The sequence below is a fragment of the Rhamphochromis sp. 'chilingali' genome, assembly GCF_963969265.1.
Source record: "Rhamphochromis sp. 'chilingali' genome assembly, chromosome: 22".
Taxonomy (NCBI): domain Eukaryota; kingdom Metazoa; phylum Chordata; class Actinopteri; order Cichliformes; family Cichlidae; genus Rhamphochromis; species Rhamphochromis sp. 'chilingali'.
Genome location: NC_137950.1, coordinates 2573178 through 2585856, shown reverse-complemented (window position 1 = coordinate 2585856; position 12679 = coordinate 2573178). Strand labels below are relative to the sequence as shown.

The 12679-nt window shown below is 43.6% G+C and overlaps 1 protein-coding gene across 1 annotated transcript in view; it reads right to left on the bottom strand.

The window, feature by feature from the left end:
* ryr2a (ryanodine receptor 2a (cardiac)) overlaps positions 1-12679 on the bottom strand; it is a 316621-nt gene that overhangs the window by 151908 nt on the left and 152034 nt on the right. The window contains exons 34-39 of the mRNA XM_080872616.1: positions 12163-12319; positions 7413-7499; positions 6868-6999; positions 2393-2487; positions 2131-2306; positions 1121-1773 (exon numbers count right to left, since the gene is read on the bottom strand). Coding sequence (XP_080728742.1) covers positions 1121-1773; positions 2131-2306; positions 2393-2487; positions 6868-6999; positions 7413-7499; positions 12163-12319 — 1300 coding nt within the window. The remainder of the gene's footprint in view (positions 1-1120; positions 1774-2130; positions 2307-2392; positions 2488-6867; positions 7000-7412; positions 7500-12162; positions 12320-12679) is intronic.

Sequence of the window (12679 nt, the reverse complement as noted above, 5' to 3'; positions counted from 1 at the left end):
GCTAGCCGGACACTGAACGAACAGCTCGCCGTAACGCGTTAGCCCGAGTCACACAACGTCAGCTACCTCGCTAACTAAAACCAGGAACCGCTGGGACAGCTCGCCTGACGCGGTTTCTATTCCACAGTGCAACTCTAAGTACACTTCTTTCGAAGGACTTACTCAGCACGATCCAAACTGGAACCGGAAAAACTGCGTTCGGCGACGTACTCCTACACGGGACGCCTGAGAACTGTTAAGCAGCTAATCAAGTTAGCCTGGATGCGCTGAGGGAGCTCAAAGTAGTTTCTCACGGGAAGAAAGCGAGAATGAGTTAGGAGGAGCTGGTCGGCCGTGTTAGTACGAGGGGGCGGAGCCCTGAGCACGGCTCGACAGGTCTGTCATAGACAGACGTGGTGTCATTGGAGCTTCCGTAGTTGGTCACGCCGAGGCGATTCCCATAGTGAAACACCGAGCGAAGTTAGAAAAAGAACTGCACAACATATATTTACCTTTGCTCCCATGTCTGATTGAGACTTTTGCACAACTGAAATTCTTCTTCTGTCTTTGCACTTGTGTTGTGTTTTTCCAAGAAACCAGAACCATGTGCTTACATTGGATTGTTGAATATTCTGATTTAATTTCAGTATACTGCTCACACCATCTTGGCACCTGGATGTCTATGATAAAATGTCTCAAGATTTGTCATAAGCTATGTTTTTTTTACTTTGTTGCTTTCTACAGCTTTGTTATCACAGCCAGAGAAGCTGACCTCAGTGCTGATCACATCAGCTTATAGCTAATGTCCTTTTACACACACTACTTCATGTAGGGATTCCTATTTCGGCATGACCTCTACACAGTCTGTAAAATCACTTAGGTCAGGTAATATGTGAGTTAATGAAAGTTGTATCAGTTGTCACTGATGCCTGTTCAGTTCTACGCTTTGGGTCTTCCTCGGTCTCGAGATTTCCTTGCATGCACATGGAGGGTCCTAGTTACTAGTTGGAATAACTATAATAATCCCAACTGAAATATAAACAGAATATGACCTTTACCTTAGCAAACAAAAATGGTAAACAACAGTGAATTTCTATATAAGAAATGCATTTCCAAACTGGGAGTTTCTACTTAGTGTCACCTGGAGTTTTACAGGCTCTGGCAGCTTCATCTCTAACAGTCCTTCTTTGGGGACATTCAGCACTCCCTCCTTTCCTCCTCCTTCGGCTTCACCCTTCTTTAGCACCTCCAACTCCATGCAAAGTGCATCCTGCTTATTGCGTCGTTCACAGAACACAGAAGGTTCAATCAGTCGGAGGATATTCTTCAGATCTCCGTTTTGGAAAACGCCCATGATGAGCATAGTATATAACAGCTTGATGAGTGGAACAAATAGAAACTCTGTGCTTCCTCCTACTGGGTCCCGTACGTGCATGCTTCCCTCCCGTACTGCCTCTGTCAACATCTCAATGGTTTTAACTTTCAGTATATCTAAGGGGAATTCAGGGCTGTACTGGAAACAATCTCCTGATCCACTGTTGCCGTTGTTAAAGCACGATGGTCCGGGCCTGGAAACAAAATTTGGGGATGTGAAGTGCATTCTGGGTCTCAAAGAGGTGCTGAGTCCAATGCCTGGCAGGCCATGTTTCTTCTTTTCATTTGGGAACAGAGTGATGCTCTTTGTGTCATTGGTCATGGGAACAATGTACTCATTGTTCATCATGAGGCGAGCTGTAGCATAGCTGCTCAGGTGGATGTCGATGAGGAGGTCATAGTAGCCAGCACGAAGAAGACCTGTGAGGACAGACAGAACAGGTTTGACGTCTGCCCTGTAACGTTTACATGCTTCTTTATCATGTTCAGTACTATTGCACATATTAATTCTTCTTATGTTTATTGTTTTATGGACTATCTAAGGTGCCAAGGTCAAAAAATTAAATGAAATGAAAAAAAATTACACTATTCATATTCTTAACCAGCTGTCCGATTAAGGGTTGTGGTTTTACTCAGACAATTGGAACAGTATTTTATAAGGCTAACGCTGAGAAATAGACATAGATTCAGAAAAAAATTCAAGAGTTTCTATAAAGTAGGTTTACTATATAGAAAATTGAGAATGAGAATATGCTTTATAAGCAGTGTGTCTGTTACCTGGCATATATTTATTCTCTATAGCGTAAAGGAGCTGTGCCTCATCCACGTGGGAGCAGAGGGCATGAGCTACTCGGTTGTTTCCCAGAGCACAGATGGCAGAGTACAGTCTGAGGGTATGGTAGTGAAATTTTAATAAGTCCTTCTGCTCTGACAGTTCCAGGATATCCAACGACCTGAGCAACAGAAAGGTACACACTGCATGAGAAATGTGAGGGAGGAAGGATGAAAAGGTGTGTGTGTTTAGCTGTGTGGACTGTACCTGTTCTCCTCAGGTATGTGCAGAGACATGAACTGCAGAGGTTTGTTACACTGCACCAGCCAGCCATGTCGATCATTTGCTCTGGATACTGAGACCTGGACAAAAGTCATACACAACATACGCTACATTTGAGATTATTTTTCAGTACTACAGAAAACTCTATATGAAAAGATATTTATCCATCCATCCATGAACGGCTTATCCCAGCTACCATAGATAGAGACAGAAAACCGTTACCTATCGGGCAATTTAGACTGGCCAATTAACCTAGCCCGACTAACTGCATGTCTGTGGAAGGAAGCTGGAGTACCCAGAGAGAACCCACACAAACTCAGGAAGAATGTGCAAACTCCACACAGAAAGGCCCCAGCCAGGTGGTGGAAATGAATTTATTTAAATCCCACAATAAAAATCCATCCCTCCATCTATTTTCTTCCTCTTAATTGGGACCAGGTCACAGGGCAGCAGCCTAAGCACCTCCCACAGGACTCCCCAAGGGACATGGTCAAATGTGCTGCTGACTTCGACTGAGGACATTGTCGGGTGTTGGAAGGAATGCTTCGCAGATTTCCTTAATCCCACTGACACGTCTTCCTTAGAGGAAACACCCAAACTCAAGTATTTGCTTCAGCCACTGCCCCGTTCTGCTTGGCCTGTTGGTACCCACCGGCTACTTCCGAAGTCCTTCAGGCTAACCAAGCTCAATAGGACTCCTTCCATGGCTGATGGTTCCCTTCCCCTCTGGGGTTGACCATCTGGTTCGACATGTGGTTCGGTGGTTGGTGCATGACAGGCACCAACCACCTTGCGGCCACAACTCAGTGCAGCAGCTTCAGCAGTTTTGGTCCTGAACGTGGACCATTTGGACTCAGTGTCCCCAGTCTCCCTCGGAATGCTGTCTAACTCTGTTGGAGGTGGGAGTTGATGCAGGCGAAAGGGATATTGGATACCCACCCCATCCCATCAGCCCAGCACATATTGCAACTGACCCCTACGGTGCCTCCTGCAGTTTACCATGACCTAGCTGAAGTATTTAGCAAGGACTTGGCTCTCTCACTTCCTCCGCAGAGACCATATGACTGTGGAATTGATCTGCTCTTGAGGGCACCACTCCCCACCAGTCACCTGTACAGTCTTTCTAAGCCGAAATGGGAGGCCATGGAACACTAAATCAGTGATTCTCTGGCAGCTGGAATAATCCGCCCTTCCAAGTCCCCACTCAGGGCGGGGTTCTTCATTGTGGAGAAAAAGGCCAAGTCCCTCCAAACAAAATAACGATAAAGAACAAGTATCCCCTGCCATTGTTATCTTCTGCTTTTGAACTGTTACAAGAAGCCACCATTTTCACAAAATTGGATTTAAGGAATGCCTATCATTTAGTAAGGATCAAGGAAGGGGATGAGTGGAAAACAGCTTTCAATACCTCCCTGTTATATTTCTAAAATGTGAGTTCCAAGTTCAGTCTGTCGCTTTTTGGGGGGTTCATTGTGGAACAGGGATGGGGCGATCGTGACTCAAGAGTTGGGAGTTTGCCTTGTAATCGGAAGGTTGCCGGTTCAAGCCCCAGCTCCGACAGTCTCGGTCGTTGTGTCCTTGGGCAAGACGCTTCACCCGTTGCCTACTGGTGGTGGTCAGAGGGTCCGGCTGGCGCCAGTGTCCGGCAGCCTCGCCTCTGTCAGTGAGCCCCAGGGTGGCTGTGGCTACAATGTACCTGCCATCACCAGTGTGTGAATGGGTGGATGACTGGATGTGTAAAGCGCTTTGGGGTCCTTAGGGTCTAGTAAAGCGCTATACAAATACAGGCCATTTACCAGGGCCAGCTGCAGGTGGATCCAGCTAAAATTAAGGCAGTGGTAGAATGGCCGGAGCCCCAGACCCATAAGCAGCTGCAGAGGTTTCTGGGCTTTGTAAATTTCTACAGCAATGATTTCAGTGGCATTGCTCTGCCCTTCGCATGTTTAACCTCTCCCAAAGTTCCTTTCCAGTGGGCTCCTGTGGCGCAGCAACCATTCTCCGAACTCAACAATAAGTTTGCCTCCATGCCCATCTTGCTGCAACCAGACCTATCTCAGCCATTCATAGTAGAAGTGGACACGTCGGATCTGGGAGTTGGAGCGGTGTTATCCCAGCACTCTGGGGGTAAGCTTCACCCATGTGCATATTTCTCTCGTTCAGGCTGAGCGGAACTATGACGAGGGAGATCGAGAATTGCTGGCCATAAAGCTCGACTTGGAGGAATGGAGGTGCTGGCTAAAAGGGACGGAGCAGCCACTGATCATCTGTAAAGGCCGCAAAAACCTCAAGTACCTGCAAACGGTGAAGCGCCTCAACTATTGCCAAGCCAGGTGGGCCCTGTTCTTCACTCGGTTCAATCCGACCATCCTGCCTGCAGCCTGCATCATAGGGGCCCTCACATGGGAGACTGAAGGTCTAATGAGAAACGCAGAGTGGGAAAAACCCGACCCTGGAACGGGCCCTCCTAACTGACTATACATAACCACCGCAGTGCGCAGCAAAGGGATTCAGTGGGCCCACTCTGCTAAGTTTAACTGTGGATAAGAACCGCACAATAACACTGATGTAACGCTTGTTCTGGTGACCGTCACTAGCTCGAGATGTCCAGGATTTTGTTTCTGCTCGTTATACCTGTGTGCATTATAAGGCCTCCAACTCTCCACCAGTTGGGTTTCTCAGGTCCCTGCCTATTCCCAGGAGACCCTGGTCGCACATCGCCCTGGATTTCATAAGTGGACTACCACCATCCTCAGGTAATGCCACCATATGGACCATTGTGGATTGTTTTTCTAAAGCTGCACATTTCATTGCTCTGCCCAGGTTTCCCATCCCCTTGGAGACAGCAAAGCTGTTGACTGTTCATTGTTCTGCCTTGGCATAGCTCAAGACATTGTGTCCGATTGGGGTCCACAGTTCACATCATGGGTTTGAAAGGAGCTTTTGCTCTGTTCTGGCGGCCCAAGTGAGTCTTTCCCAGACCAACGGGCAGGCAGAGAGGGCCAACCAGGAGCTGGAGGCAGCTCTATGTTGTGTGGTTTCTTCTTAACAGTCCCACTGGAGCTCTCAGCTGTCATGGGTGGAATATGCCCATAAATTGATGACCTCCTCAGCCAGCCAGTGTCACTGTTTGAGGTTTCACTGGGATATGAACCTCCGCTCCTTTCCATCACTGAAGGGGAACCCTCAGTTTAACACCATATCCATCGTCCTGCCTTTGCATTCCTGACATACACGTTGTTCGGCCAAGCTTTACCTATCAGAAAAATGGCCTCAGTTTTGATTTTAGAATATTTTGGTATATACAGTCGTGGCCAAAAGTTTTGAGAATGACACAAATATTGGTGATGAATTAGAATAGCAGACTGGATGCGTTACAAAGAAGGGTGATGCTTGAAACATAGGCAGCCATCAATGTGTTGCATGTAAAGGCCTTCACAGGCAAGTATGTTGTTGCTACTAAGATCGCACCTAAATCAACTGGATCATCGGATTATCAGATCATCAAGAACTTCAAGGAAAGAGGTTCAATTGTTCTGAAGAAGGCTTCAGGGCACCCAAAAAATCCAATAAGTGCCAGGACTGTCTCCTAAAGATGATTCAGCTGCTGGATCGGGGTGTTGGCCATCACGGAGTTGGCCATGGGGGATACTATTGTCAAACACGATAATTTCAGTTTTCCCGTCATTTAGAATAAGAGAATTACCTGCGAGCCAATTTTTGACCTCGTGCATGCACTCGTGAAAGCCGTGCAAAGACATAACGGGATCATCAGTTAATTCGAAATAGATCTGTATGTCGTCAGCAGGACAATGATCCCAAGCACACCATCAATTCCAAGTCTAAATGAAAAAAAATATATACAAATGAACACTTTGCTAAAATTCCTTCATAGTGCTTTGACAGATTTATGGCCAAGGATGGCACAACCAGTTATTACTGCAAATATTTTGGATTTACCTGGGTTATGTTTGTCTAATATTAAAATGTGTTGGAGCTTAACCATATATTAAATATGTTAAAAAAAAAAGAAGGGAAATAAATAAGAAATCAGCAACGGGGCAAATGTTTTTTTTTCACATGATATTATATTTAATGCCATTTGAGTCTCTATGACAGATGACATAGAAATGGACTATAAAATGGGCCATTACTTGAAAAGCTGCCTTAGACTATTAAGCTCTTTTTACCAGAGAAGATTTGACAAGTTTTTCATGGGTAAAATCCACATACTAAACTCTGCAGCGCAAACCACACATGTGTTTTCCTTACAAATGTGGCACAATTTAAGGGGAAATAATCAGTCATGCCAGTGGCATGAGATTTAATTTAAAAGTAGTGCTTTATTATATGAGATGCTTATGAAGGGCGGATAGTGTACACACTCTGCATGAGTTTGCAGGTGGCAGGTTTGTGTCCCGGGTCTGTAATAGTAATGCAGAACTATAGTAAGACACTGTTACCTTAAGGAAGTGGTTGGAAACACGACTCCATAAAACAGGAGTAAGAAACTGTACGTGCAGCCGTGGAGGACATTGGGAAACTGGGTTCTTCTTCTCACTCTTAAACAGACCAGCTGATAGAGGCATCACATTCTGACAGGACACAGAGAAAAAGTTGGATAATGACCAAATACATACATATCTATATATATCTATCTATATACATCTCTCTCTCTATATATATATATCTACTAAGAAGCTGCTGACAATAATGGACTTGTTTAACTTCATTTAACATGTTTCAGGGCCCACTCACACAGCAGAACACCCCTTTTGACTTGGTCTTCACTTATGGTGTTACCATTGACCATTTGCATATAAATGAAGTTGTTTTCAGTGATCAGTCTCTTTTATTAATTATTTTACCAAGAGTCATTCTCTCAGTTCTTCCCTTTTTGTTTTTGATGTGTGTGTGTGTGTGTGTGTGTGTGTGTGTGTGTGTGTGTGTGTGTGTGTGTGTGTGTGTGTGTGTGTGTGTGTGTGTGTGTGTGTGTGTGTGTGCTCACCTTAATACGACCCAGTTCAAACTGGAAGACATTAGGACTTGTGGCCTTTGCAAAGACTGCGGGGAACAGCTTAGTACTGGGTTCCACCTGTGCATGGGAAAAGTTTCTAAAATTACCTATAAATGCTGAGGTGATCTGTCAAAGTCCATAACTGCTGCACTCTGAAATTTTGAGACACAGTGTGCAGTCAGAGTGTCAGATTTAGTGTTGTTGTGCTGGTAATACTGAGTGTGCAGTATGAGACATGCCTGAGACACACAAAGTAGATTTGAACCTACAGTTGTGGTCAGAAGTTTGCATACATTCATCATAGGAATGTCATGGTCTCTTTCAAACATTTGCTTTGGTGTCTCACTATGGGGAATGCTCTCGCGGGATTGTCCTCAGAAGCCTCTATGTCATCAGGGAGGTCCCGCCCTCCTCCCTATAAAAGGATGTGACGCAGTGTCATTCAAATTCCTCTTCTAACTTCTTAGAAGCCCCATCTCTCCTGACTGCTAACGTGAGTGCTAGCTTAACAGTCTATTCAAGCAAGCTAACAGCTTGGTCACCGGGCGCTAGCATGACTCACGTTTTTAGTTTGCCTACTTTTCACCATAAAGCCAAGTTGGAGAGCGTGTTAGCTTCCACCACGCCCCACACGAGGGGTCATGCTTGAAAGACCACAGCACAGATTTCCACTGGTCTAATGTCCATTCCTTGTGTTTCTTGGCCCATACAAATCTCTTCTGCTTGTTGCTTTTCCTTAGTCGTGGTTTCTTAGCAGCTATTTGACCATAAAGGCCTGATTCACACACTCTGAACAGTTGATGTAGAGATGTGTCTGCTACTGGAACTCTGTGTGGCATCTATCTGGGCTCTAATCTGAGGTTAACTTGTGATTTCTGAGGCTGGTGACTCAGATGAATTTATCCTCAGCAGCAGAGGTGACTCTTGGGCTTCCTTTCCTGGGGGTCATCCAGCTGCCATGCAGACATTTAAAAATCCCTCATTGCCGAGTTCCTCTGGAATTGCAGAACCCACTGGCCTAGGAAGCACATCCTGCCTGCTGTTCAGACCACAAGAAGAAGCTGACCACCTAACATCCCCCATGGATGAGCTGGACCAGCACATGCTCTGTGTTCCCTTCAGGACCCAGTTCCAGAGCCCATTTGAAGAAGTGTCTTCTGCCTGGGACCCGATTTTAGATCACGCAGTGCACATTCCAATAAAGAGACGACAAGATGCTTTTCAGCTGAGTCAAGGGTCACAGTCTCACTAGCACACACAGTTTATTAAAAACTCATCAAGTGCATCCAGGGCACAGGAAAAGTTTGTGAAAAACACAGAAAACATGTTGAAAACATATTGCCCTCACACACAAACACCACTGGGGTCCATTTCCTTGTGGTACCCAGCCCCATGAATGCTGGGCAAAAACAGGCCAGGGTTGCAGAACCTGTTTCTGCCACAAGAGGAAGCCAAAGCGCCCTCCACTGTGGGCTGCCTGGCTTTGAGCCCTCTCTCAGCAAGACCAGAAGGGTGGCAAGCTCTCCCTACACCAGAGTGGGTTGTGAGGACATTAGAGCAAGGGTACTGCTTGCAATTTGCAACCACCCTTCCCAGATTTTCCAGAGTGATTTTCTCTCTTGTAAAAGGCGAATCATCCAGAATTTTGAAAAAATAAATATTTACGTTGTGAGAAATATCTCAGGAGCAGAGCTGATGCAGCTTTTACTCAAAGAATTTTCTTGTTCCCAAGAAGGGTGGAGGACTGCGTCCGACTGGACTTAAGGGCACTAAAGCCGCATCTCAGGTCGTACAAATTCAGGATGCTGACAAATCCCACTCTAGTGTGCCCAGGAAATTGCTTTACATCAACAGACCCTTAAAATACCATATTTTGACATTCACATTTGCCCGCCTCACAGGAAATTCCTTTCCTTTTACTCTCACCCAGAGCCATTTCAACCTGCATCACCCGCTAGTCTGCCATTTTATGAAAGGGCCACGAACGCCCGTGTCTGAACCTCCCTACTCCCTACGTACGAGCTCCTGGTCCTGGCAGCAGTTTCACAGCCACCATTTAAGTTTCCCCACAGTGGGATTTATCAGAGAATAGTGGTTACGGTATAGAGTAACCTCAAGTTTTTAAAATGTTCTTCTTTCATTGTAAAATGACTATACAGCATACGTGTTTAATGACTTCAAAAAAACAAAAGGATTGGATGCACATGTTTGTGTGTATATATATATATATATATATATATATATATATATATATATATATATATATATATATATATATATATGCCTTCTGGATAAAGGTTTTGTGGTCAGACAAGACAAAGATTGAGCTATTTGACCACAAGCAGAGGAGTAAGATGAAGTGGAGTGGGGCTTTTACACCAAAGAAAACTGTACTAGCTGTCAAATCTGATTGTGATAGCATCATGCTTTAATGTAGTTCCGCTGACTGTGGCATTACTACAATGAACAAAGAGGATGGAACAATTAAGCTAGAGCCGGGGTCCCCAACCCCAGGACTCACGTCCAAATCCAGACCCCAAGGGAGTTTTGCCTGGACCGCAAAGCATTTAATCCTTTACTATGTAGTTAGGTAATTTACTCCTGCCGGCTGCGTGGCTGACTTTTGAACAGGTGTGAGAGGCAGCTATGTGGGTCAGCAAAATTCTGGTCCACACTCCAAGCCAGCTGGTGGCGGTATTGCACCACCAACCACCAAAAAAAAAACCAAAGAAGAAAAAACTGCAGGTCCTCAACACAGATTGCTAAATTACAACCCTGGGAGATAGTGCTTGCTGATAGTACAATGGTGACTTTGTGGTGCAGAGTGAGTAAAAAAAGAATGGCTTTGTCAAAAATGCATAAAGTCCACGAAAATCGGACATTAAAAGATAAATGGACAGGCTTCGCTCACAACTGACTAATGAACATTTGCATGCATGCTTAAGAATTGAACTGAGCCCATTTCAACCAAAGTTTAAAATGCTAGCTGCAAATGTCCCTGCAAGTTCCTCCTACTGAAGTGAGAGCCAGCACTGTTCTGGAATATGTTCTAAGTTACGTTGTGTTGGGTTTGTCAAACATATTTTCTGCGCCGTTTAAAGCACTTGTTGGTTTATGTGCAATACATGTTGTGTAGATTATTGCATAATTTCATTGTTAAACAGTTTTTTGTTTAACATTCGTACTTTAACTGGATTGCATTTTTCTGTTCAGCAGATGATTTAATAAGCGTACGAATTATTGATCAGTAGTTACAAATCTATATTGTTAGTTAAATATTAAAGAAAATATTTTTGTCGTTTCATTTAAAAGGTTCGGACCCCAGATTGATTGGATGACGGAGGTAGTGGACCTCTTGCTATTTTAGTTGGAGACCCCTGAGCTAGAGGATGGTCCCCAAATTCTGGACCTCAAATGAAAAGCGAGATGGTTGAAATTTGGGCACAACTGGGTGTTACAAATATCCAGAACATCCAGAATTATGGCAGAAGCGAACTGGTAGCTAACGAATATGTATGGTTGAGGTGTAACTTGCTAATTGACATTCAACCAAATATTAGTGGATCTTATATCTTTTCACTAAAAATCCAAAATAAATTCGAACTTCAATCTATTCAGTCATTCCACAATTCAAAGAAATCAACACAAGCCTAAAATTGCCATCACAGTATTTCCCACAATGACTCTCTGTTAACTTGTGACCACAACTGTAGTTGCTAGCAGTACTACAGTACTGCTACCTGCATTTTGTTGGAAGTGTGATAGCAATTTCTGCCAAACTGTTGATTTAAGTTTTAATTTAAATCTAAGATTATTTCTTAGCTACATTCCATTCAGTTTTCTTTTAGACCTTTATTTGAATTCAGTGAGGTTTTTTTTTTTTTTACTTTGCCTCAGTACACCACCACACTGGATTTTAAAACAAACAATTAAGATGTGATCAAAGTGTAAAATTTTAGCTTTAATTCAGTGGGTTTCAAATTCCCTGAGTAGTGAATTACAGCCATTTTTATAGTGTCCCATTATCAGGGGCTCAAAAGTAATTGGATATGAAATATCAGGATTGATTTTAATACTTGGATTAAAATCTTTTGTCAGTGACTGTCTTAAGTCTAGAATCCAAGAAATCCCACAAGATGCTTTGCAGGAATGTTACTACACCCACCTTCAGCTTCCAGCAAAGGCTAACCTGGAAATCCTGTCAACTGAAAGCAGCAGTCCACAAACTGCTGGAAATAATTTTACAATTTCTTGACTCTTGTGGTGTTGCTGTGCTGAGAAGTGCATTCCTTCTTTTTAAGACTCTGATGATTTGCATGCAAAGTTTATATAATTCTTGACAGGTTAAGTTGGTTGTGCACATTAATTATTGCTTCCTTCACTTGCGTCATATTTCTTTGTACATCACATTGCTTGAAATCAACTCCAACGATTAATGCTACACTTCAGTCACATCTTCACTGTTTTAGAATACACTGTGGTGTACAGAGGCAACATTACAGAAACTGGTTAAATGTCTAATAACTTAGAGATCCATATATGTATTTTTTTGATGAGTCAGTGGATGCCTGGTTCATTAGTAGGCGAGGAAAGGTGGAGGACAACATAGTGTGTTTGTAGATGGAGACATGGTTTTATCAGAACTGGTTCAAAAAACAAAAAAGCACCTATTTTCTTGCAGAATAAAAAAATAAAATGATGTACAAAAATGAAAACCTGGAATCAAAGCATACATATTTACCTGGTAGTATGTGCTGAGTTCTTTGCCATTGGCTGTGAATGTCAGCAGACCGTTTGTAGTGTCAACCAGGCAGCCAATCTCTAAGCCGTTGTTCCTCCCCTGAGTGGGGCTGCTGCTTTCTCCACCCCACACCATGTAACAGTTGCTGCGTTTTATGCTGCAGGACACAAGTGGAAAGTAATGTAGAGTTAGGTCCATAATTTTCTGTTGTGCCTCTGTACATCACAACAGTGGATTTTAAGTCAAACAACCAATATGTGACTGAAGTGCAGATATTCAGCTTTAATTCGAGGGGTTTTATAGAATTTTTGCATGAACGTCTTAAGATCTTTAATTATTTTTATACGTAGTCTCTATTTTCAAATTATTTGAAAATTGAATTGGCCAGTTCCTTTGTTTTTCAGACTAAATGGTAAATGGACTGGTTCCTATGTACCACTTTTCTACTGCATTCTAGCTAAGACACACACGCACACACACACACACTCATATTCAGAACAATGCATTCGAGAGCAAC